This window comes from Chiloscyllium plagiosum, chromosome 25 (assembly GCF_004010195.1).
Source record: "Chiloscyllium plagiosum isolate BGI_BamShark_2017 chromosome 25, ASM401019v2, whole genome shotgun sequence".
Classification (NCBI taxonomy): Eukaryota; Metazoa; Chordata; class Chondrichthyes; order Orectolobiformes; family Hemiscylliidae; genus Chiloscyllium; species Chiloscyllium plagiosum.
Genome location: NC_057734.1, coordinates 29,908,596 through 29,935,805, shown reverse-complemented (window position 1 = coordinate 29,935,805; position 27,210 = coordinate 29,908,596). Strand labels below are relative to the sequence as shown.

The 27,210-nt window shown below is 39.6% G+C and overlaps 2 protein-coding genes across 2 annotated transcripts in view; one reads left to right on the top strand and one right to left on the bottom strand.

The window, feature by feature from the left end:
* sart3 (spliceosome associated factor 3, U4/U6 recycling protein) overlaps positions 1-15,183 on the bottom strand; it is a 32,896-nt gene extending 17,713 nt beyond the window's left edge. Inside the window, exons 1-9 of the mRNA XM_043715811.1 lie at positions 14,842-15,183; positions 12,067-12,193; positions 11,659-11,763; positions 10,270-10,454; positions 8,326-8,431; positions 6,993-7,117; positions 2,829-2,984; positions 1,542-1,680; positions 306-413 (exon numbers count right to left, since the gene is read on the bottom strand). Coding sequence (XP_043571746.1) covers positions 306-413; positions 1,542-1,680; positions 2,829-2,984; positions 6,993-7,117; positions 8,326-8,431; positions 10,270-10,454; positions 11,659-11,763; positions 12,067-12,193; positions 14,842-14,985 — 1,195 coding nt within the window. The 5' untranslated portion in view covers positions 14,986-15,183. The remainder of the gene's footprint in view (positions 1-305; positions 414-1,541; positions 1,681-2,828; positions 2,985-6,992; positions 7,118-8,325; positions 8,432-10,269; positions 10,455-11,658; positions 11,764-12,066; positions 12,194-14,841) is intronic.
* Positions 15,184-15,577: 394 nt separating this feature from the next.
* Positions 15,578-26,930, top strand: iscu (iron-sulfur cluster assembly enzyme). Its single transcript, XM_043715813.1, has 5 exons — positions 15,578-15,695; positions 18,344-18,457; positions 20,978-21,088; positions 22,410-22,488; positions 24,651-26,930. Exons 1-5 carry the CDS (start codon positions 15,612-15,614, stop codon positions 24,716-24,718), a joined length of 456 nt encoding a protein of 151 aa, XP_043571748.1. The 5' UTR covers positions 15,578-15,611; the 3' UTR covers positions 24,719-26,930.
* The last annotated feature ends 280 nt before the right edge of the window (positions 26,931-27,210 follow it).

Genomic DNA, 27,210 nt, shown 5'->3' with positions numbered 1-27,210 from the left:
CAGTTTCTATCACCTTTCAATTTTCCAAAAGATCATCAGCATGGGACCAGTCCTGCAAGTCCAGTACTTTCACTATCACAACCTGTTGCTGAATACTTTGTAGATAAACAACATTTGATTCTTCACATCTTTAACCTGTATCAAGCTTTAGCATTCCTGCAGGATGATACACTGTTCCCCCAATCAGAAGTTACCATTTTCAACATCACTTCATTTCCATTACCATACTTACAGTTTCTCATTGTTTCATAACATTGTCAGTGAGATAGGGCTAAAGATGAAGACAGGTCACTTTTACGCTGTACCTTGGCTGAAATTGACTCTCCGTCTCAGGTAGTCGAGATATGCTTGCCAAAGCTCCACATAGTCTGTAGCCTGGATAAACCCAGCATTCAACGCTTTTTCAAAGGTTTCTATCAATTACAATAAAAACACAGTCAGTTCCATATATATTATTCCTACAGGTAACATCTAAGAGTAACTATACAATATCATAGAATGTCATAATTCAATGTCCTAAAACTTTATAAACATCCATCTCACATTGAGGTGATGCATGAATCAACTTCCATAGCTATCCTGACTACAATTCCTCCCAGTGTCTTGTCAGCATTCTATTATATTTTCCAAGTTTCTTTGTATTGACAATGTGATATTTCATATCAGATATGCTTATCTTCACCTTTAACCACATGGATGCCACTTCCACGGTATACAGTTACATTACCACATGTGCCCCATTTTCTGCACATCTGTTGTCATTCTTCCACTCCCTTCAGAACCACAATAGGTTTCTCCTTGTTCTGACCTACTGTCCCTCCCAGCCTCCAAAATGCAACAGATTGTCCTCCATCATTTCTGTACACCTCCAGAGGGACACCACCAAAAATTGCATCATCCACCTCCAACCTTCTGCACACTGAAGAGAATATTTCCTCCATTACATAGTGGTCCATGTTTCAATCAGCCCAAATACTTCCTCCCCATCCCTTGGCATCTCCACTTGGCACACTTTTATCACCAATCAGGGTGCCAAGCAGTCTATTAGATGAATCAGAGATTTACTATTCTTTTTCAATTTAGGATAGTTTAACTACTGCCCATGATACAGTCTTCCCCATACTGGTAAGATAAAATGGCAGCTGGAACGTGATCATTCAGCCTTCTAGGAGGATGCTAGTATTGGACTGGGGTGGACAAAGTTAAAAATGACACAACAGCAGGCTATAGTCCAACAGGTTTAATTGGAAGTACAAACTTTCAGAGCACTGCTCATTCAAGGAGCAGTGCTCTAAAAGCTAGTGTTTCCAAATAAACCTGTTGGACTATAACCTGGTGTTGTGTAATTTTTAAACTTTGTTCACTCAACACAACCATGAGGACTCGATCATTTACAGTCTTCCGGACTCATTTTGATTGAGTGGAAAAAGGAATGAAAGTAAATTAGAAAGTAAATTAGAAGGAATTCTGCTCTCTCTGCCTAAACATAAAACTAATTAAAGCTTTCCTAATACAATGTACTGTTCTTGGCACAGGGTTACCTGTTATAACTTTGTGTTCAGCTCTGTGTCGTTCCAGTGCTAGAAGATAGCGTTTCCACAACCCAACTATCCAAGGGCAATTTCGAACAGCACGTTCATGTGCAGACAAAACTAGATCTTTAATCTTCAGCTGTCTGTCCTGGAATGGCAAACGTACAACAGTATATGGCGTGGAATCAAATCAATAGTCAAGATTGTGTAGAGGTACAAGGAAAAAAGACATCATAAAGCAGTATGTCACATAACTCTACTCCAACAAAAGTCTATGTACACTGTTCCACAGTCATGAAATCGATCACTTTATTCAGTGTGAAAGAACAGCAGAAACTATATTTCCAGAAAACAAACTTTAATGTATTCAACTAAAGGTAAATCAATGAACCAAATCACTTTATTTCACATTCTCAGTTTTATTCAGAGGAAAAAAGTGGCACCCTGCATATTACCTGTTGAAAGCAAATCAAAGAACAGATGTTCTGCATTATAATAAACAGGATTATTTATGATGAGAGTCGGTCTACTAAGGGGATTTGGGATGGGCGTTCTAAAACCTTGCCAACTAATGGTGGACCAATATGTCAGAGGTCCTGTCTTCTTTGGAAAATGTGTAATCAGAAGGGAGGTTTCTCTGTAGTCCAACTAAGTGGTGGTCTGAAACTGCTCAGCATTTATTGAAGATAACAGGCACTAACAGGGTCCCTAATTTACTTAAGGGAACGTGCACTTATGAACATGATCCTATACTTGGTTTCAATCTTTAAAGATCCCACATAAAAATATTTCCTGCACTTACGAGCGGTTGCTTTCCATTGTATTCCAATTTGCATACAAATCTACTTCCACGAGCAGACTCCATTTGCAACCTGGGGACTGCCTGTGCTATAAGATTCCAGCAGACCATGGAATCTTTTAGCTTAAATCTCCATTGCCAATGACAAAATGCCAATGTGCTATTCGCCATTCTTAATCTATCCATCCAGAATGATCAGAAAACCCAATATTACAACATTCAGCTGGTCCCAAAAATGCTCACAGGATTGATGTCTCCAATCTAATCCATGAACTGACCATCTCTGTATTAAAATCAATTTCCTCAGACTCCTTTTAAACCCAAGGCTACATCTCAATCTCAAGATGTAAAATATCCAATAGTATTAGGTTAAGAGGAGCAGGGGAATTTGGCTTGTTTCCTGGCTAACAATGACCCCAATCAATATCTGCTCACAAAAACCAGTAATAATACTCCAATGCTCAACCAAAGGTCACTTTCTTAGGGAAATTCCTTACCAGATACAGAGTGAAACGTGCCCATAAGTCTGGCACTAAACAGTTCTCGGACAATGCCCGTTCAAAGATTATCTGAATTCGTGCTGGATCGCCTTCCTTCATTTCAAAGTCAATGTAAGCTTGATATTCTGCTAGTTTGGGAGGATCTGCTACCAACTGTAATGGAACAAACAAAAAAAAGTCATTTAGCAAACACACTACTCCATAATAATTGTTTCAAAGGCAAGACGAAGTTTTGTTTTAAAAGATCAAATATTTCAGTGTTCATTACAGAAACTGTTTCTCACTCTAGAGATGCTGCTTGAGTTGTGAAGTATTTTCAGCATTTCCTATTCAGATTTCTGGAATCTGAAACCTTCTGTTTGTGCATTAGTACCCAATTCATCAAACTGGAAACCACATCACAATGGTAAACCTAACTGGCAAATCTAATGCAAGGATGGGATCAACTATTTTTGATGCAACTGTAGAATAATGCCCTACAGCATAAGTTGGACTAAATGAATGCTCCACACAATGAATGTCCAGAAACCAGGATCAATGTTATCTAACTCTCAGAACAAGTAACATCTTTCTACAGCACCTTCCAAACCCAGAATCTCCAGAATCTAGAAGGATAACAGCAGCAGTCTCATGGGAACACCACCACCTGCCAGTAGCTCCCCTGGCCACACACTGTCTTGCTTTGAAACCATATTACAATTTCCACAATGTCATTGGCTGAAAATCCCAAAACTTCCTTCCAAACTACACAGAGCTTACCTACACACAAGAACAAATAGGCAGCTCACAATCCCCTTCTCAAGGGCAATTAGAGATGGATGGGCCAAAAACAGCCACTTCCCATGAGCAAATAAACAAAAACCACAATAACCAACAGAACAGCTCAGTCAGCAAGCCCTGCTGCTTAAATCTTTAACAGAAACAGAAATATAAATGAACGTGGTAATTTTGTCTGGGCTCCATTACAGGAAAATGAATTGACATCAAAGAGATATATAAAAGTACACAGGGCAGCACAGTCATACAGATTGGGCAGCATGGTGGCACAGTGATTAACACTGCTGCCTCATAGCACCAGAGGCTCGGATTCAATTCCAGCCTTGGGTGATCGTTTCAAGTTTGCATATTCTCCACATGTATATGTGGATTTCCTTCAGGTGCTCCAGTTTCCTCCCACAGACTAAAGACGTACCGGTTGGGTGGACTGGCCTTGCTAAATTGCCTGTAGCATCCAGGGATGTACAGGCTAAGTAAGTTAGCCAATGTAAATGTTGGGATATTAGGATTTTCTTTTTCCTGGGGGGGGGGGGGGGGTTTCTTGGGTGGGATGCTCTTCAGAGGATCAGTATCAATATGATGGGCCAAATGGCATATTTCCACACTGTAAGGATTCTATGATTCTACAAAATCCACAATGGAAAGGCTTATTCTTATTTCCAACATCCAGGGAGCACTTCTGACAGGTCACGTTCTAGAGTTTTATGTTTAGGAAAAAAGACCAACAGGTATGCCTTTACTGACATTATTGTATTGATCAATTGGGCTAACTATACGGGATAAGAATGCGAATACACCTTAAAAACACCTAAAATGCCCGGGAAAGATTAATCACAAGGGTGCCCAATTGAAAGAAAGTCGGCCCAATACATGGGAGACAGAAATTCTTGAGCAGCTGTTCCACTAATCATTGATTTTGTGTCTTCAGTATCTGACTATGCAATAATCAATAAGTTAATTCAATATGTGGAATTGAAAGCTTTGCTAGCATGTCAACTACTTCTCACAAGCTATACATGATTGACACAGACCAAATAAAATAAGACACTAAATATTCTTCAAATTGAATAAAATCCTGAATGGATTGTAATCATTTTGGCAGTCAGATCTAGGCTATCTCATGATCCTGGAATAAAACTAACCAACTAACCTTTCTCTTTAATCCACTGGGTTTTTTTAAGGTAAAAACAATGACTGCAGATGCTGGAAACCAGAATCTGGATTAGTGGTGCTGGAAGAGCACCAGTTCAGGCAGCATCCAAGGAGCAGCGAAATCAACGTTTCGGGCAAAAGCCCTTCATCAGGAATCACTATTTGCTGAATTGCACATTTTTATTCAAAATGCAAACAACAGCGAAAAACATCAAGGTTGCCACAAAGATTGAACGATCAATTGCTATCAGTGAATTTTAAAGTTAATTTTCTTTTGTGACAGTGGATGCACTGGTATTCATCTTTTAAGATTTTATAGATTCTGAAACAGTTCCAATGGATAGGAGTGTAGCTAATGTAACCCCTCTGTTTTAAAAAAAGGAGGTAGAGAGGAAAACAGAACTATAGACCAAATAGCCTGACAACAATAGTGGAGAAAATGCTAGAGTCCATGTAAAAGATTTAAAAGCTGAGTATTTGGAAAACAATAACAAGATTTAACACAGTCAGCATGCATTTATGAAAGTGAAATCATACTTGACAAATATATTGGAATTTTTCAAAGATCTAACAAGAGGGGTTAATCAGGGAGAGCCAGTGGATGTGATATACCTGGACTTTCAGAAGGCTTTCCAGAAGGTCCCACACAAGAGGTTAGCAGGAAAAATTAAAGCACATGGGATTAAGAGTAATGTACTGACACGGATATAGAACTGGTTGGCAGACAGGGAAATAAAGAGAAGGATTAAACAGGTCTTTTTTTTTTGAGAGGCAATCAGTGACTACTAGCATACTGCAGGGATCAGAGCATGGACCACAGCTACTGACAATGTGTATTAATGAGTTAGATGATGGAACTACATGTAACATCTCCAAATTTGCAATTCACAAAGCTGGGAGGGAGGGTGGGGGAACTGTGAGGAGGATGCCGATATGCTTCAGTGTTATTTGGACAAGTTGAGTGCATGGTAAATGTATGGCAGTTGAAGAACAATGTGGATAAGTGTGAGGTTATCCACTTGGGTAGCAAAAACAGGAAGGCAGATTATGTGAATGGTGAGAGATTGGGAAAGGTGCAGATGCAATGAAGCATGGGTGTGCTTGTACATTGGACACTGAAAGTAAGCATGTAGGTGCAGCAGGTGGAAAAGAAGGCTAATGGTATGTTGACCTTCACAGTGAGAGGATTTCAAATGCAGGAGGATTTGACATGTCACCGTCTAAATATTATGTGCAATTTTGGTCTCCTTAACTGAGAAAGAATGTTCTGACTATGGAGAGAGTGCAACAAAGGTTTACCAGACTAATTCCTGGGATGGCAGGAATTTGGGACGGCACAGTGGCTCAGTGGTTAGTACTGCTGCTTCACAGCACCAGGGACCTGGGTTCGATTCTAGCCTCGGGTAACTGTCTGTCTGTGTAATATTTGCACAGTCTTCCCATGTCTGCATGGGTTTCTTCCCGGTGCTCCGGTTTTCTCCCATAATCCAAAGATGTGCAGGTTAGGTGAATTGGATGCGCTAAATCAGGGATGTACAAGTTTGGTACATGAGACAGGGTTAAATGTAGAGTAATAGGATAGTGAAATGGGTCTGGGTGGGATACTCTTCGGAGGGTCGGTATGGACTAGTTGGGCCAAACGGCCTGTTTCCACACAATAGGGATTCTTAAAAAAAATTATATATCAGCCATGATCGAATGGTGGAGCAGACTCGATGGGCCGAATGGCCTAATTCTGTTCCTATGTCTTATGTACTTATGAACATATAAAGAGAGACTGGATTGGTTAGAACTACTTTCATTGGAAATCAGAAGAATGAGGGTGATCTCATAGAAATCTATGTTCCCAATCCAGAACCAGGGGTCACACTTTAAAGATATGGGGTAGGTCATTTAGGACTGCAAGGAGAAGAAATTCCTTCGCCCAAATAACGGTGAGCCTGTGGAAATTCTTTGCCACAGAAAGCGTTTGAGACCAAAACTTGAATATTTTCAAGAAGGAAGTAGACATACTTCTTAGGGCTAAAGGAATCAAAGGATATAGGAAGAAAGCTGGAACGGGGTATTGAATTGGATGATCAGCCATGATCATACTGATTGGTGAAGCAGGCTGGAAGAGTTGAATGGCCTATGTTTGCGTCTATTTTCTATGTTCATTTAATATGAACTGGCCCCTAACGAAGAACAAACCTCCAGTACTCAAAAACTAGAATAACAAAGTTCAAATTGTACCAGACTTTCTTCAAAGGGCTTGCGTTTTTCCATCTGCTGCAGGGCCTTCTTGTACATTTGTGTCACAGATTCACTGGGTAGCTCATCAGCCCATTCCTCATATTCAGCATACGTGGTCTCCATATCTATATGGGGGACAGACAGACAGTAGCAAGTGATATTTCACTCTTTTGATCAAAATCACAGCCAAGACTAGTCTTCAGATAACAACTCCACAATATCAAGATACCTGCATTTTGTCTTAAGTAATGTATATGGCTTGCCCATACACTGACCCTCTCTCAAGAAGGAAAGCACAATCAATGCCTTAGATTTCTGGACGCTTCCTGCTGTCCCATTCTTTGAAGACCACTGGGTGCTGTAACATCAGCCAGAACAGACAGCACTGATCATTTCCTTTCTTCTTGCTTCCAAAATACCGAGTTCTTAACCCTGCAACCTTGCCAAGAGCTACTTATACCCAGAGAGGTGTGGCCATAAGGATCAAACATTTGCCAAACATGAGGTAAACCTCAAAATATAAATAACAAGGCCGATGAACTTGCTCCAACAATCTCATAGGCCTTGAACATGTAAACAGTAAACCCATGGGATACTCTCCAATCCAATTACACTGTCATTTTAGTCTGTCTGTGCAAAGTGGGGGAATTATTGAAAGACTGGTCCAGTCTCTTACTCCCTATGGCTCCTCCTTTACACATATTTTTAGTTTGGGATCTCTTGAGCAACATACTAGTAGGCAGCCAGCAAATAATTAGAGGGAAAAATAGCAACAAGTAATTTTTTTTTTAAACATCTTAAGAGATTGTCACTAAGTTTAGAAGCCAGTTCTACAGTATTTCATGGTCGATGCAACTCACTGGAGCAGTCTCATTTGGAATATATTGTAAATATTGCAAAACAGCATTGAGAAAAATAGAGTCAATGGTGAGTGGAGGGCCCTGAGGCTCCAGAATTAAGTATGGGCTATGCTGACATAACTGGCAGATTTATAACCCTTAGTATTGCAGGAGAAACTATTCCCAGGAATACAATTAGTGCCCTTTGGTGAAAGGTATGAACCATGCAGATACAATAAAATTAATTCACTTTTGTGCTAATGATTAAACAATCTAAAGATAAAAGGTTGGTACACACATAAAAGTTCCAACAGTCTGTTGGGAGCAATGGGCATGTGGTAGAATCTCCTTGCCTAATTTATGTCGATTCATCAATTATAAGAGATTTATAAGTGCCTATCTAACACTTACTCGTACTCAAAACAAATTCAACATAACTTTACAATTCCCATAGGATGCACAGTTAGCCGTAAGTAAATTCAAAAGTACTTTACCAAGCAAAGGGACGCCCAGCTGCCTCTTGAAGAGTGTGTGTATCCGCTCAAGCTGTGCATTCACCATCTCCTGCTGTTCTGGAGTCAAAATGCTACCGGGTGAGGCCTGACGGAGGAAAGACTTTCATTTAATTAAACTGCCAGTTCCTGGATTGAAATAGGGGGACTCACTTAGACATTCCAGCTCACCCCAATCTTCTTAAACACTGTGTTTGTAAGCAAACAATTTAGATTTTCACATCAACCAGGAGAAAATTTCAAAAGTTGACAACACTACCAGACCGCATTTGCAGCAGTCTCCCTGTTACTCACAGTATCTACATAGCTCAGGAATTGCAGTTCCTTACTCAAATACTTTTGAAACATTTTTTTGAAAATTATAATGAAGCAATTCAATATTTCTGTTCAGTATTTTCTAGTTCAATGGGGTACAGAACATGAAATAGAAGTTTACAAAATTATGAGAAACATACTAGATAGTTGGAGTCTTTTTCCCAGGGTAGAAAGTCAATTACAAGAGGGCATAGGTTTAAAGCAAAAGGGGGAGAATTTAAAGGAGATGTGAGAGGCAAGTGTTTCTTTTACACAGGCAGAGCACAGTAAATGCCTGGAAGCGTTGCCAGAGGAGGTGATAGAAGCAGAAACAATAGCACCGTGTAAGAGATATCTTGACAGATACAAGATGGACCACGTGGTGGCAAAAGATTTATATTTTAGAAAAGACTTTGTGAGTCAGTGCAGGCCTGGTGGGCCAAAGGGCCTGTACCAAAGAGGCTATACTGTTCTTTGTTTAGAAATATAAACATATACCAAATCCAGTGAGAATTAGCAACCTGGAGGTTTAGTATTGCTACTCATTCACAATTTCAAATCAATTATGAGGAGATGGTGGCATCGTGGTAACGTTACTGGACTAGCAATCCAGAGATCCAGGGACATGGGCTCAAATAATGACAGCTAATGGGACTTAACTCAATGAATAAATCCAAAGTGTAAGATATTGTCACCAGACTAGCTATCATCAAAACTAACACTGATTCTTTATGGTTCTTTATGGAAGGAAATCTGCTGTCCTTTCCTGATATGGCTTATACTTGGCTCTGGATCCACAGCAATGTGATTGACTTTTAACTGCCCTCTGAAATGGCCAAATAAGCCACTCAGTTCAAAGGCAATTGGAGATGGGCAGCCAATGCTGGCTGAGCCAGTGGCACCTACATCCCATGAAGCAATACAAGAGAAACAGTTGTACATGAATAAAATATCTGTGTAAGCATCCAAAGAAAAAACTTCATGTCATTCTTCCACTGAAGGAAATATCACTGGTAAACTTAAGTAAATAATTCACCAAAGGTAAAAGCAAGATACAGTGCTGCCACGGGCTTGTGAACATTGTTTCATCATTGAGACCCACATGCAAATCCAATACACATACTGGGGTAAAGTGCTCCTTTCTATTAGCTAAAAATTAGTTTGAATCATCTCAATCTAGTTCCTAAACAATATGGATCAGCAGAACAATAGTCAAGGATTTGGCAATAAAATCTCATTTTCAGACTGGGAATAACAACAGTCGCAAACAAAATTGCTGCACTGCTGCTATTTGATTTGTAGTCAAACTATTTATTTCAAATCAATTTGAAAACACAAAAATGGAAGTCATCCCACTCCCTGGTACTGAATTCCCTTGACCAAAATCAATATATTCAAATTGTGGGCATAGGTGGAGAAACCCACATTTAAATAGTTTTCAACAAATGAATAAACAAAGAAAACAATGTACATAATCACATATATTCTATGGCATATCATATATTCTGTATATTCTATACTACTAACCAACTATTTCTTGTCAGTTTGCATTTTGCTTCATGCCACACACAGTGCATTTACAAATTTATCATTAATTCACATTAAATTAATCTGGATTTCAGATTCCCTTACCTGTAAGGTTCCTAAAATAGCATTTTCAAATTCTCTAAATGCTTCCCAGATTGCTACTCCTTTTGTCATATGTAATCCAGCAGCAGTTAAAGCTCGATCAAATATTGCACGAGCTCGCTCAATACCACCTTGCTGACCAATCCCACCGATGGAGTACTGGGCATATTCCAGCCATATCTCAGGACCTGTAACGAAAATTATTTACTAACATTATTGTGCATCAAAACAGAATTAAAATAGTCCACGCATTCTGACAACCAATTCTTCAAGTGAGCACCCTGTAACAATTTCAGAGGATTTCACCAATAGTGTTGCATACATAGCAAATCTATTTTTCTGCAAGTATGAGGTGGGGGTGGGGGTGGGGGGGGTGGAATATCTCCTTCAGCAGGAGACATCATTAACTGCATAACTGCAGTAAAATATTTTCCCACAGGACTAGACTCTGCTGTGGAACAATCTCATGTGACAGTCTATTAGGCTCAGTTACTGTATTGTGGGATAACTGATCATAAATGTTCATTCACTTTCTTCTATTTTTAGAAGAAATGTTAACCTAATTATTCCAAACAAGTTAATACCTTTACTAAAATACAGCAGAAGGTAACTTTAGACAAACTTAAGCACGTTTATCCCATGATATTGTTTTCAAGGTCTAAGTGGGCATTGATTTTTACATCCTGGTTGTTCCACAATGGAGTTAACAAAGCCTACCACACTGTGGAGCCAATCCAAATTATGCTTTCTATCCAGTGGGATGTGTTTAGTATGGTATAAAATCAAGACTTTAGATAACTAAAAATTCCTTGCAAACTCATTAGGAATCTATTCATGAAGATATCTTTGCAGATTCAACAGCTGAGTGCCACCTACCTAGAGATTACCAGTATCTGAAAGTTCTGTAGTTGGGTCAGCTTAAATGCCTGAATGAACAACAGGGAACATGTCTATCACAGTAATTTCAATTGTTTCTAATACGGGGAGCTTCATCATACTGTCATACTATATCATCACTTCCAGTTAAATTAATTATTTGATTATTTGTCTGCTTGGGTTTTTAATTTCCTAGTTAACCAGCCCTTGATTTAAAGCTGAGAGTGTGTGTAAGAGGAGAACTAACTTTCAGGATAACATAATTTGAAATTACATATAGTCTGCACATTATGTCTTTTAACACATTAATAAATTAATAAACATCAAAGTCTCTTTCCTTTTTTCCACTTCATTTCACGGTGGGGGGAGGGGGAGCGAGGAAGATTAATATTCAACAGGTAACAGGTATGACCAATCCGCAGGACAACAGTGAGAGGTGTTTGCCTTCACCAAAGAAAGCTGCGATTGCCCACTTTTAGGAGTCAGACAAACATTTAAGTGTAAAAAGGAACTTACAAATATAATCTTTGATGGCCTTCTCAAAGAGTTCATAAACATTCTCCCTGTCGGCTGTTCCCTCTGCCATTAGAATCTCATCCTTCAGCCAGTCCAACCAAAGCTCTGCAAAACAGAATAGGATTTGTTTCCCAATAAAACATAATCTTCACAAACAGCATTAGTCAGGATGACATGAACTATGGCTTTGTGGTTGCCATATCAATACCAGAATGTTCACATAATCAGTCTCCAAGAAAAAGGAGAAATTTTAAAAATCACAACTAAAAACACAACCAAAATCTTGTGAAAGTGGATTAATTCTTCAATTTTTTTATCAGCAGGTTGTTTATAAATGTGTGAACAAACTCTGATCCACTTTACAAACCAGGTTTCATCTGGCATTGTAACTAATAATTATACTCCTACCTTCTGTAAGGGGGAATAGTTCACTCATCTTCTGTCGAGCAGCTCGTAATTTCTCCAGTTCCCCCTCTTGACGCAACAATTTAATTAGATCCACGTGACAGTTGTAATCATAGGCACTGATGGAAAGCTAAAAGAAACAGGGCACAGATTACTGATGTTCCCATGCCAGTGTTACTAGGACTACTTAAAATCTATTATTTTATTTAACTTTTTAATAGCCAGTTAGTTATAAATAAGTCTGCTTCTCACTTTTTAACTTATCATACACATCAGATAAAAATAGGTGCCTATTCAGTCTTTGGCAAATCATGACAACTGTGTTAATGCTACAAAGTGAAAACACAAAGCTTCCTGGCCAATGGCACAACAAGCATAAAACCATAAATCAGAAATAAAATGCTTTAAACAGATGAACGGTTTTTAAAAGTACCCCTTCCTTCATGTCAGATTATACATTATTTTACATTGCTGCACAGGACCACTCTACCATGAAAACCACAGTACATTCTTCCATGAAATTGTAGACTTATTGCTCTGAGGGCACTAAGTCTCGGTAACCATAGGATCAAATCAGAGGTAAGTGACTGACTTGCCTGTGTCTTTCTGCTTCTTATTGAAAAAACTATTTAGAATAAATCAAATTTCAGTACTTCATCTTACATAAAGTATTTCAGTCAAATTGTGGTATTTGCTATAATTGGACCTGGTAGCCCAAGTGGAACAAAGTACTACCAGTACGTATATGGGATACAGTTAAAAATCGCACAACACCAAGTTATAGTCCAACAGGTTTATTTGGATTATAACCTGGTGTCGTGTGATTTTTAACAGGGATTTTTAACCCTGCCCACCCCAGTCCAACACTGGCACTTCCATATCATAAATGGGATACAACATAAAGAATTACGATACTATTCACTTGTGTCTCACTCAGTTTACATACTGAAACTGCTGTGAAAGTTGTTGACATGAGAATATAACTGGCAAACTATAAACCTTCCAGAGCTAAACACTTCTTATATATCCCTGAAATGCAACAATTTTCAAACAAATGCTCTCACTTTAGACAATGAAGGTGAATCCTGTCAGTCTTTTTTAAACTTTCATATGTATGAGCTCAGAGATCTCATGCTCTGGTGAAATTTGCTTGCAATAGGGTTGACTTAAATATCACCTCATTAGACTGGTTCATCACACTTCTGGCACCCAAATCTTTCACAATAGCACCGAAAAGGATAAGCAGCAGATATTTTGGAATTAAAGTGTCCCAAATTCTTGAGATGTGTCTTTAGTCCCGATCAAGACTATTTAAAGTTTAGCAGCGATCAGAGGGTCTTGACAAACATTGAAAACAGGAGTATGAGTAGGCCATTCGGTCTTTCAAGCCTGCTCTGCTTTTCAATATAATCATGGCTGATCATCCTACTCATTATCCTGTTCGCACTTTCTCTACAAACCTTTTGATCCTTTAGCCCCAAGAACAATGCCTAATTCCTTCTTGAAAACATTTTATGTCTCACCTTTAACTGCTTTCATTGGCAGATAATTCCACAGATCACTCGGCTAGGTGAAGACATTTCTCATTTCCGTCCTTAATGGCCTATCTCATATTCTTAAACCATGACCTCTGGTTCTGTATTCCTCTTATTGGAAACAATCTTCCTGCATGTAGTCTGCACAGTCCTGTTAGAAGATTACCACCTCATGCTTGTAAACTTCAGTGAAGATAGTCCTAATTGAGCCAATCTTTTCATACATCAGTCCTGCTGTTCTCAGAAACTTTTGCTGCACAATCTCCATAGCCAGAACATCATTCCTCAGGTAAGGAGATTAAAACTGCACACAATACTCCAAATGCGGTCACATCAAGGCCCTGTACATTTGCAACAAGACATCCCTGCTTCTGCACTTGGATCTTCTCACTATGAAGGCCACCTGTTTTTCTTTACTGCTACACCTGCACACTTACATTCACTGACTCTCTACAAGCACACCATTTAGATAATTATCAGCCTTCTTGCTTTTGTTACCAAAGTGGATAATCACACCTTTATCCACATTACACTCCATCTGGCAAGCATTTGCTCACTCATTCAACATGTCCAAATAGGCATCCCCGCATCCTCCTTACAGCTCACCATGCATCACCTCCTCCCCTGCCAACTTGGCTTTGTGTCATCTACAAACTTGGAGATATTACATTTAATTCCCTTATCTAAATCGATTATGTGTATTGCAAATAGCCAGGTCCAAACATTGATCCCACTAGTCACTGACTGCCAGTGAGATTTAATGTGAGTCAAGGCATATGCTTCAAATCATTTTGATTTTATTGGTCATGACTTGATCATATGTACATAACTAGAAAATGGGCCATTCATATAAGTCAGCATAAAGCTACTTTATTATTCCCCATCAGAAGACTATATTTTCTCTCTGTAAAAAAACTGACCAAGTGGTTTTCAAGTGACTCTTGAGGGGAGCTTGAGATGTTTGTTACACTTCATCAATCAACAAGAAGTGTTTTGTTTTGTGTCTTTCTGTAAGGTGAGCAGTTCAGGCGGGCAGAGAGTTTTGGGGCGAGGGTGCGGGGGATTGAGGGGCATGGTGGATTGGGGCGAGGGGGCAGGGAAGTGGAGGTGTCAGGGAGATTGGGGTGAGGGCACGGGGGGGGGGGGTGGAGTGGGCGGTGGGATTGGGGTGAGGGGGATCAGGAGAGGTTGGGCTACAGTTTTAAATCCCGCGGGCTCTCTCCCGCCCGACATCACGTCGCACCTGCTCTTCCAACCGCTGAATTTCCGCCTCGTTTTCTTGCTCATCTTCTGAAGAGTCTTCCATTTCCTCCTCCGAGTCACCCCCACTTCCAACCTCCAATTCCTCGGCCTCACTCGACCGTCGCCTCCCGATAGTCGCCATCATGCGAAGCAGTGCGGGGAAGGCCAAGTCGCCCGATCAAATGAAACATTCCACATCCCGAGAAACACAACTTCCTCTTGTAGAACAATTCCTTATTTTAATCAAAGCTTCAAACTGAAGTACAATCCCACACATTAGAGCGGGACTGTCTAAAACAGATATTTTCGGGTGAATATGGGATAATTGGGCGTAATATATACATCATAAACACGCGACTTGTGGGCTTTAATGAAACGGACGATTGAAGATGACGACAGCGGGGTATTATTGTCACCATCTTGGTAAGGGCACTGAGAGCGTCGACGTTTTGTTTACCACGTTGAGCACTTTTCCGTTGGCAACGCAACCGCGCAAGGAGGCGTGGCCAGACTGCCCGACGTAAGAGGCGTTGCAGGTCTTTTCGGTCACAACGTGTGGGCGTGTTTATGCGGTGTCGCGCATGTTCTCCAGCATTTGCAGCCCTCTGTCTCCTCCGACGCGCATGTTCAGTCGACAAATACAACCCAAGCAGGCTAGGGGGTGTGGCCAGTCTTACGTAACAGCATGAGGCGGGTCCACTGCTGGTGACGTCAGTTTGTGATGTAGTTGGGGGTGGGGAGGTGGTGTGACGCAGTCTGGTTTCGGTGGCAATGGCGGCGGTCATGGTTCCGTGCTCTCTGTCGCGGCTTGTGCTGAGGGCTCGGGCACCACTTGTCGCCGCTTATCACAAGAAGGTAATCGGGCTTTGGGACTGGCAGGAGCGGGGTTTTGAGGGCCTACGCCTACTGATAGTGCGCCCCCCCCCGAGGTTCCTTGCTGCCGAAATCGGGGTGGGCCAGAGGAGTGATGCAAATGTATGGAGAGTAGATTGGAGGCTGTTGGCCTGATATCAGCACCGCCTGGTGAAGCGGGTGATCTTACACATAGTGTTTGATTTGAGCGTTTCCAACATTTCTTAACCGTTTTTAACGACAGGAGAACGTTGTGGCTGCAGTAAGAGGGTGTGCGAAGGAGGGTGCAATGGTGCCTAACGAAGGAATGCTTCTTGAAGCAAAGTTAAAAATCACACCACACCAGGTTATTTGCATAATAGCAGTGCCATTTAAACTAATTGGGCCGGAATTGCATAATAACCAATATGCACTTTAAAAGTTTGTGCTTTAGAAAGTGACCCCAATACATCAATCATGTTATAGTGAATTTGCATTAACAAAACGTGCTATAGCAGAATGACCTGTGCAAGCAAACTACTGATTCACCTTGAACAGTGAGGAGGTCAAGTAATAGGCAGTATGCAATCTGCAATTCTGTGGAAATGTGCCATAGAGGTGAGGAAGTGTCAGAAGTAAAGGAGATCAGGGTGTCTCTGAGGAACAGTAGTAGGAAAGAAAAAGATGTTTGGTATTGTGGTTGGAGAAAACTGGCATTTCAAAGGCAACCATCTCAATGGTTGAGATAGAAAAGCTGAGAGGATGGAATGTAGTCCTTGTAGCACAGTCAGGAATGTAGTCAAGGTAACTGTCAGAGATGGTGGATTTGGAGTGGATATTGGTGGACACCTTATCCCCAAAAATGGGAATAGAAGTCAAGGAAAGGAAAAAGTCAGCTGAACCTAGTAAAATGAAAGGAAGATAGGGATTGAGGAATTGCACGTTAGTCATGAAGGGAAGGTAGTTAGGGCCAAAAAAGGAAACAGTGTAAAGTATCAGAAAACTAGTGTGTGTATATAAGAAAGGTGAGCAAGAGGAAAATAGAAAGAAATATGTGGGACGGGGAGGGGACTGAAATGGTGGATCTGCTAAAGCAGCCCAATTAGAATTTTTGGGAAGATGATTTAAGCATGTTCGGCAGTGTTGGCAGATGATGAGATGGGAAGTAGTAATACGGATAGATCTTCGGAGAAGGTGTGGTCAGGGACAGTATTTGTAGGGGGTGTAGAAGAGAAGCAGCCTGATGGTTAGCAATGAGGTCAAGGGCCAGATGGAAGCATGATAGGAGGAGGAGAGGGAGTAGTAATTGAATTTATAAAGTGTTGTTTACTACTCATCAGTGGTGACCTCCAAGTGAAGCGAAGCTGTTGTCTCTTGCTTTCTATTTATATGTTTGTCCTGGAAAACAGAGGAGAACCACCTATACAATGTTTTCAAGAAGAACGGATACTCAAAAAATACAGTCTGCAGATTCCTCCAGAACAAACCACGACAACCAGACCAAATACAGCCAGAAACCCTAACTACCTTACCATACATCAAAGTTGTTTCAGAAATGACAGCCAGACTACTAAGACCCCTCGGAATCCTAGTAGCACACAAACCCACCAACACTCTCAAACAAAAACTAACAAACTTATAAGACCCAGTACAACCCATGGACAAAATCAACGTTATCTACAAAATTCCATGCAAGGACTGCCACAAACACTACATAGGACAAACAGGAAGAAAGTTAGCCACTAGCATACACTAACACCAGCTAGCCACAAAAAGACACGACCCTCTCTCCCTCGTAGCCCTACACACGGATGAAAAAAAAAACACAATTTCGACTGGGACAACACATCTATCCTGGGACAGCCGAAGCAAAGACAAGCCAGAGAATTCCTCAAGGCCTGGCACTCCAACCCCAATAGCATAAACAAATGCATAGATCTAGATACCATCTGTCAACCCCTCAGAAAATGAACAGGAAATGACATCACCACAAACCCCAGGAACACCATCCAGGACAAACATACAACAGTTTCGCTTCACTTGGATGTCGCCACTGATGATATTACCTGTCAACCCCTCAGAAAATGAACAGGAAATGACATCACCACAAACCCCAGGAACACCATCCAGGACAAACATATAAATAGAAAGCGGGAGACAACAGTTTCGCTTCACTTGGATGTCGCCACTGATGATATTACCTAGCCAGGTAATGAAATGTCTGGATATCAAACCTACAGCTCAGCGAGCAAACCTACATCTTAAGCCTCAACCTGAGCTATAAACCTTCACAAACCTTGCATTGAAGTACTTTTAATGACGAGTCAGTGTTATGATGTAGGCAATGCAGTACTGATTTGTATACTGTAAATCAAACTGCCACAGACAGCTATGTGGTCTCATGATCACATAATCTCTCTATGTTGATTGTCTCCAGAGTTGAATCTATCCAATGTTGTGGAATGTTTTCCATCCACCTGATAGGGCAAACTGTACCTTCCCTTGCAAATGACAACAGTTCTGATAGCACGACATTCCATCAGTCCTGAACTGGACTTTAAACTTTATTTTTAATGCTCAAACTGTAACTTAAACACTCAGTTTCTCATTCAGAAGCTAGACTTCTATTGAGTCGTCATGACTTGCACTACTGGATTTCTTTAATCTTGCAGGTGGTGGACCACTATGAGAATCCCAGAAATGTTGGATCCTTGGATAAGAATGCAAAAAATGTTGGAACAGGCCTGGTTGGTGCACCAGCTTGTGGTGATGTCATGAAACTACAGGTACAGTTATTAAATGCATGCAGTGATCCAGAGTTGGATAAGGATCCATTTAAACATAGCTTTGCCAATTAAACCAACATATGCATCCCTTTTTAAGAAGTTGTTACTTAGCACAGTTAAAGGGGTGCATTTAATGGTTCAGTTGGTCAGCTTGCTTCTCAGTATGACAATTGTTGAAATAAAAGATATGGGTCAACATTCAGTGAGCTCTTGGATGAGTGAGCTGTTCTCAGCTCAACAGTTGGCTCCAGTGCCACAGGGTTAGATGAACGAAAATTAGAGCTCAACATTTGATCAGTGATCCAGAGATGAGGCTACATTTAAACACAGCAATTTCTTTAAACCTGTAGGCAGATAATACATGCCTATACAGCAATCCAAGCAATTGTGCATTCAAGTGAGGAGACATAGACAGAAAATTGAATAGCAATACCACACGAGAAACCATGCAGATGTTTAACAGGTTCTCGACTTAACAGGGTTTCTTAGAAGTATTTCAGGGGGATGGCAGTTTTCCATGCTAATGTCCAATAACAGCTTCAATTAATGGAAACTTGTGCTATTGTCACAGGAGATATAAAATAACCTATATGCTGGTTGCTCTGTAGCCAAATGGTGTGGGTAATTTGCTACTGGTATTTGTGGATTTTGCAGATTGACACTTGAGTTGTAGCTGCCAGGATATTTACAGGAGTGAGCACCAGAGTTCAGGGTTGTCCAACCTTTTCATGTGAGCAAGTAGATTTTAATTCTTTTCTCATTCAAGAACCCAATGCATATTTTCAAAATGTGTGGTTTGGCACAGCACTCAACACCTTTTCAAAAAAAAGGAATCACTATTTAAGCATAATTTAAACAAAAAAACAAACAAGTCTATTTTTAAGTACCTAGGAGAAAGTCAGGACTGCAGATGCTGGAGATCAGAGCTGAAAAATGTGTTGCTGGAAAAGCGCACCAGATCAGGCAGCATCCAAGGAGCAGGAGAATCGATGTTTCGGGCATAAGCCCTTCTTCAGGAAAGTACCACCAAGCAGCAGAAGGAAATAACTGAACCTGAGGCAGAGATAGACTAGGCCCCAATTCCTGATTGCCTCAAATGGAGGCAGATTTAAGAATTTCAGTTTAACTGAAACTGACCTTGTGTTTGCTTCTGCCACATATTGAGCTGATGTCAGTAGAATTCACGAAGCAGGGGTTGAAAGTGGGTTGCCTTTCAGGCTTGGTATTTCTTCCTCCTAGTCTTTGTGACTAGGTGTTTGGCTGAAGGGAGAAGAAGCTTATGCATGTATGCAGCTCCCTCTTGAGGATTCTCATTCTCTTGCATCTATATGCAAATACATACTCCCTCACTCATTCGCTAGTTCCCTCCCACCCTCTCTGCCCTGGCCTGCTTCCTCAGCCTTCCCTGAGCCTTGCCCTAGGCCATTATACCACTGAGTTTGGAATTTGGAGATGCCTGTGAAATTGATAGGGCACATGTCCTTATTTTGCACAGTCTTAGACTCTACCAGCCTGAACAAATGTACACTATTGTGAGACTGTTCCTTGTAGCATCTGAAGCCTACTTTCCCATCTTGACTCCTGTGCTCTTTGAGTGCGCTAAGATCTCAGTAACAGCCAGAGTGTGTGCTACCAATGACAGTGATGGGGTTGAAGTGAGTGTGCTTGGAGCCAAGTGTGGAATGTATGTTGCCACAGTTTTGTGTATATAGAGAGAGCTTATGACTCATGGACGGACTATATATACATCTCCATAGTGAAATGAAGAAAGGTAACACTTGCCTTCACACTGGGGTGGCAGCTCGTTGCAAATTTGTCATTCCACTTCCCTGTGTTTTGAGCATTATGTTCATGAGCCAAATAAATGTGAATGGAGGGTCACGTTCTGGCCCCATCGCCATGCCTTCAGAAAAGGGTATTGCTATAAAGTTAAATATTTTTCTACATTTAGTGCTGTCGTATGATTCAGAAGGTTTGCTTTTCTGTAGTCAGAGTTACACTCGTAATAAACTACTGAGGAGTTCAGAGTCAAAAGTGTGGTGCTGGAAAAGCACAGCAAGTCAGGCAGCATCCAAGGAGCAGGAGAATCGACGTTTCGGGCATAAGCCTCCATTCATGTTTGTTAAAATATTCAATGAAAACAATCAGGCAGTGATTTCTTCGATAGCTTCAATTCTGTTTCATCTTGTTGATTGAACTGAAGTTCTCCAGTATTTTTAATATATTAGCCATTTCCTAATTACGCTACGTGTAATATTTCAAACCAATTTTTCCTGAAAGACTGGGATCACATTGAGAACAAATGTTAACTTCCCTCTTTTGAGGATATGACCAGTCTGTTGTATTGTCCTCTGGAAACTGCATGTATGTGTGTGGCTGCTCTTTCTCTTCAGTCATCTGGAAGTCTCAGTTTGGATTCTGTTACAATTTTCTGCCTGGTAAATATTCAAATGATTTCAATTTTGTGATAAAGATTATAATTGTTAAAACTTGCTTGCATTTTGACTTTTTCTTCTATAGATTGAGGTGGATGAAAATGGGAAAATTATTGATGCGAGATTTAAAACATTTGGCTGCGGATCAGCAATTGCATCCAGCTCACTGGCTACAGAGTGGGTGAAAGGGAAAACGGTAAGGATATTCATCTTCTCTGAGGTAATTCCATGGAAATATACAGAAGGAACAGGAATAATCCATTTCAGTATTAAAATACTGATTAAAATTAAGTGCCAACCTCAATCAGTTGGTAACTACCCAAGAAATGACTATTTCTTGAACTTGTCTGAACAACATTAGCTTGACTAGTCCGTTGTATGCTTAGATTTTTGTAAAATGTGCTGGACACAAGATATTTTTCTTTCATGGCAGTAAAAAAAAAATGCTTGTCAGTCATAGATGGCGATATGTGTTAGGTTCTACACACCAACTTCTGCAAACAGGTAAAGTTTTTTTTTATTAAAGCTTGTACAAGCTGGGTGACCCCTCTGGCAGTCTCCATAGGTGTGTGAAGTCGATTCAGAAGAGAGACCCTGAACAAAGAAAACACATCCCCTTTATACAGGTCAATTGGTAATGCTGACAGATACTCTGGCCACCTCCCCCACCACCATCCCACCCCCCCACCCCCCCTAAAAATAGCCACCTGTTACCCCAGGTACATTAGAGGATGAGATCATCCTCTGAGATAATATAAATGCCCTAATCCTGGGGAATTGTTAAGCAGACTATTTCCTGATTCAGTGATTTCCCAAGACTATGTTGGTGTGGAATGTCCTAGCTTCGGAGCGGCTCTGCAAATTATTCTGGCTCCGCTACTTCCCCAGACCATGTAGGTGTGATATGCTTCCGTGTCGGATGATCATGCAAGCAAACCTGATTGGCTGGGGGATGGCCATGAAAGTATGAATGGAAGGGGCTGAATGATAGTTTAATTTCATAATAGTAGGCGAGTAGTAGCAAATGACTGTGTAAATGGGTTGGGCGTCATCCGTATTCCTGCATGAATACCATCCCCATCCACTTCCAGAATGTTCAGTTAGTGCAGTTTAAGCCTTTAATATTACATTAATGTCCAGAAAGGTAGTCCCATTTAATCTTTTACCATTACATAAGAACAGGAATTGTTATTGGACCATTTAAAGATAAGATGGTGCCAAAACACAAATTAAAACTGAAAGTAGAGGGAAAATATTTGATTTGTATAGTAATGGCTTACAGATATACATTCAATTTGCTCTCATTTTTGTTTGTGGAAAATGTATTGTTTAATTCAGATATGAGTGCGGATCTTGCCGTGTACTGATATACTGTTGGAATGTTCAATAAAGCCACATAATAAAATCTCATCAAAATATTGCACCTGTTTATACTGCATCCTGTGAAAGTATTTTTTGTGCCTCAGCCTTACATGCTTAGTTTGAAGAAAGAGTCATTGACAGTCATTCATTTGCAGGTCGATGAAGCTTTGACGATTAAGAACACAGACATTGCTAAGGAGCTATGTCTCCCTCCAGTCAAACTGCATTGTTCAAGTAAGTTTGGGTTTATTTTATGGATATGCAGGTGCAACTCATTAACTTAATATCATTAATGGCTTGTCTTTGAGATTCCTGAGCAGGGCAACTTGACTTGAAGTTTCTGTCACTAGTCGTAGAACAGAGGATGTTTAACGGAAATCTGAACATAATGTTTTCATACTTAGTGTCTCTCTCCTTATCCTTTGGCTCAATGTCATTTTTTTTCTTAACTGTACTAAGCTGCTTGAAACCTTTTTTTACATTTAAAATAACTGTATAAGGTGGATAGTGAAAGTATTAGGCAAAATGTATTTTACTGTTTTTTTCAGTATTTTTAAATGACTGTTTCAGAAACCAGGAAGACATGGTGGCATGAGGGGAGTAGGAAAATTTGGAAGGTAGTTTTGGTCGTTAACATATTGTGCTTCAGAAAGTCTGGTGCATCCACAAGTTGATGCCTTGCATCTAGACAAACATCAGAGCAATCATGGAGATGTGATAATTCAATCCCAAGCTAGATAATTTATGAAATTGAGACTTTTTGTGATGCATTAATTGACAATGCAGTATGAGATGTCAGTTGTACACTAGTAGTTATAATTTCTGTGAAACGCATATAACATTAGACTAAATTAATGAGTAACAGCCTCGTGAAGGAGCACAGTTTCCCTTTTTTGTTAAATTTAATCAAAGTGCTCAATTAGACATGATATTTGCCTGAATCTTAAAAATGTAATTGGCATTGTCATTAACAGCAGGGAGATGAGACAGAATATCCTTGGGCTATACCTGGAAGCTATTGATATAAGTGGAAGATGTTGCAAGAATAGAGTTTTTTCAATGAAAACAGCACTGAAACATTTCAGCAAACTAGAAGCAATAATACAACAGAGGGATGTTATTAAACAGCCTAGAAGCTACTCTTTGCAACATTAGCAAATGAGTGTTTAATTTACCACCTTGATGTATCACTATTTGAGAGGGATTAATGCACTTAAAGTTGGCAGAAAGTGCTCAAACACATTTATGAAGGTGATTTGTCTGTATCTTTTAAAAAAAAGTTTGTTTTAGCAAATGCTTAAATTACAAGATGTCGGTCAAGTTTGCGTATCCTGTTTTATGATTCTTTTTGCAGCCTCACTCTGCAGACTTAATTTGATTTTAAATGGAGCACATGCGCTTCTGATTTAGAAGCCTGTAGATTTAAGGACCAGTCCAGGACTTTGCATGTTCTCGCCTGTCCTTTCAGTGCAGTTAGTTTCCTTTCTCGTCTATTTCAAGGTTGCTTAATTGTGATACAGAGGATATAGGTATCTAAGTATAGGAATCAGTTAGTCTGCAGATACAAGATGTGATGAGGCACGCAAATGGAATGTTGGTCTTAATGCAAAGGAAGTGGAATGTAAAAATTGGCAAGTTTTACTGCAGTTGAACAAGACTTTGTTGATATCACATCTGGAGTTGTATTTTTGGTACCAGTTTTAATTAAAATTACTGTTGGGCATGGTTCAGAAGTCTTTTTTTATGTAGAACGATTGGGCCTGTACACATTAAAGTTATAAGAATGATAAGTAACCTTCTTCAAATGTAAAGTCTCCTCAGGACATTCTAAGTTTGGATATTTAGAGTTTGCCTCCTGATGTGGGGAGACTAGAATCAACATAAGAATAAGAAAAATTTGAAAATTGTTATTCTGTGGAATTCACTCCCTAGAAAGCAGTGGAAGTTGTCATTTCAGTTGTTCAAGGCTGAGTTAGAGTTTTGACTCCTGAAGAAGGGCCTGTGCCCGAAACGTCGAATCTCCTGTTCCCTGGATGCTGCCTGACCTGCTGTGCTGTTCCAGCAATAAAGTTTCAACTTTGATCTCCAGCATCTGCAGACCTCACTTTCTCCTTGAGTTAGAGTTTTGATCCACAAGGGAGCTATTGTGGCAATTTTGGGAGATTGGTGAGGCAATAGTCTGGATTTGATGAGACTGAGTCACTGGCTGAGATCTGACCTTTCTACATTTACATAACCTGTTATGACCTGTATAGTTCGGAGTCTGTTTTCCTTCACAAAAGCTGCATTGGAGTTGGCTCAAAGGAGGTTCAATTGAGGGGAAATGTCCTTTTTCTGGGATTTGAATAAGCAAATGTGTAGTTAATTTTAATAATGTAATTGCTCTTTTGTTTCAGTGCTTGCTGAAGATGCGATCAAAGCTGCTCTGGCTGACTACAGAGTGAAACAACAAAAGAAAAAGTGAGACTACAAACTTTACACAACAATCCTTCAACAACTAAGTGATAACTTTTGCAATGATCCCTTTGTGTAAAAGAACTTCAAATAATTTATCTGCTCAATTGTTACATTGTAAGAAAAACAGTAGCTAGATGTCAGTTTATTAAATGGACTCTTGATGTGCCTTGTATTTGAGTTAGAAAATTATTTTGGAAAAGTTCAGTTTCTTGAAGTATTAATAATATTGTTGAGAATGTAAATAACTTGATTTAGCTGAGATGGGCTTGATTATAATATTTGTACTTAGAAAAATATAAACATAAGTAATTAGTTTCTTATCAGTCTTTGTGTTTGAATTTCATCAAGAATTAAGACTTTGCTACACCTGTTAATCTGTTTCGCAATTCAACAGATATGGGTTTAAATCCCGCAGCTATTCATTTCTGCTGGCTGAGGTTACTCAAGTGCTACTTGTTTTTTTTTGCATCTAAAATGAGAACAGCAACAGAAGCAAAACTTATTTCATCTCTACCTGCACAGTGCACCTTCCAGAATGACATTGTGTCATATATTTAATTATTCAACATTATAACAGATGATGAATCCTGTTATTTCACTTATATATTGCCAAAGAACTACTCAAAGATTCACTACATAATTAAATTTTGCTTTATAATTTCACTCCTGTAGTACAAGTTGTCTGAATTCTTATTACATTTTAAGTTGCAGTAATTCTGAACTAAGTCACTGAAAGACAGTGAAATGTCTAATCAGTAATCTAAGAATACACATCCTGATAACTTATTTAGTTTCAAATTACAATGGCACCATTTAAGGAAATACTATTACATCTGTCATGAATGTTCCATTATTTAATGTAATTTTTAAAGTAATTTCCCATGTTTTTAAATGTAATCATTTGTCCCAGTTCAGATTATTCTATTTTTAAGAAATTGTCTTGGTACACAACTGATTTTCAAAAGCAGGCATGTAACTTTTAACTTTGAAACCAATTATGTTTTAAATCAAAGTTACTTCATTAGCTTTAAAATTCCCTTTGCAGCCATAAGCTGCAGCTACTGAAAATAGCTTTGTTAATGGGATAGACACACTAAAGCTGGGCATACATATCTCTAGTTTGCCTGATTCTCATTTTATTTTCAAGCTACAATGATTTGTCCAGTTATTTGCTGTAGATTAGATGTCAAGTGGTTGCCCGTTCATTTCTGGAATAGAAGTAGGTTACTTCGAGGGACCAACTCTCAAATAGGAAAAGAGGTAAGGGTACCTCTAATGTAGAAGGGAGGATGTTGAGAAGGTGTATGTAGTTTTATTGCCTAGCTTACAGATGAATGAGAAACAAAGTTTGAAAGATAAAATGGTCGTGCGAAGTCACCCATTCCAACTGGAAGGTTTTCATATCCTACCAGTACTGATCATCACCAGGAGGTTGCTTTTTAAAACTTAAAAAAAAATCATGTGAGCCTACCATCAGAATGTATGGCATATTTATTTGTGGTATCTGAGCTTATAAAAGGGATTACAACTTGTGTAATATTTGGTGAATTAAAGCAACTTAACAGGCCTCCTCTCTCAGGTTTCCTGTTTGCCAACTGAAGGCATGTGGATAATATCAAATTTAGGTCATAAATGTCTTTGTGCAAATAGGTAATAGTCAATATAGACACAGCTGAAATGCAACACAAACTTGATACTGGAAGGTAGAGTATCTGAAGAAAAGCTATGGAATTTTAATGATGGCAATCAGTAACTCTAGTCTTGCAGTTAGTTCTCAATGCAAGGCAAACTGATGATACAGTTTTGAATGTAACTTTTCTCTTAAACTGCAAAACAATTGACAAGACCTAATGCCTGAGTTCTTAAAGTGCAAGTAATGTTTGACTAATTGATATCATTCCTGAAGGGCTCATGCCCGAAACGTCGATTCTCCTGCTCCTTGGATGCTTTCTGACCTGCTGCGCTTTTCCAGCAACACATTTTCAGCTCTGATCTCCAGCATCTGCAGTCCTCACTTTCTCCTAATTGATATCATTGTTTTGTAAAGTTACAACTGATATAAATAGCATGGAAAATTAAGGTCCTTATTTATCTGATAAACCTTTGTCGTGCAATTTATACTTTGACAAACTTTAACTGCATTCTGTGTAAATGTTTATTTGATTTGGGAAGGAATGAGCTTCCTGGTTACAAATAATAAAATTCTCCATTTCTGATTATCTTTAGACTTTTATTTCATGATTTTTATTGAATTCAAGTTTCTTTACGGCAGGATTTTAATCCAGATCCCCAGGCCATTAGCTAGACCTTTGGGTTACTCGTCCAGTGCCAGTATCACTAAACCACCATCTTCCTTTTGAAAATACCAACAATTGCATACCTCAAACCCAAGCTTATCCATGACCTTATCTTCTTCCAAACTCTTTGATGCTGTTGACAGCTTTGAAAGAGCTGCATTGTTACATCTCAAACATGGTGTCTAGCCCAGCATACAGTCTT

Coding starts and splice junctions, on each gene's coding strand:
- iscu (XM_043715813.1), top strand. CDS start 15,612: ATGGCGGCGGTCATGGTTCCGTGCTCTCTGTCGCGGCTTGTGCTGAGG. Junction 21,089..22,409: donor AGTGGGTGAAAGGGAAAACG/GTAAGGATATTC, acceptor ATTCATTTGCAG/GTCGATGAAGCTTTGACGAT. Junction 22,489..24,650: donor AGTCAAACTGCATTGTTCAA/GTAAGTTTGGGT, acceptor CTTTTGTTTCAG/TGCTTGCTGAAGATGCGATC.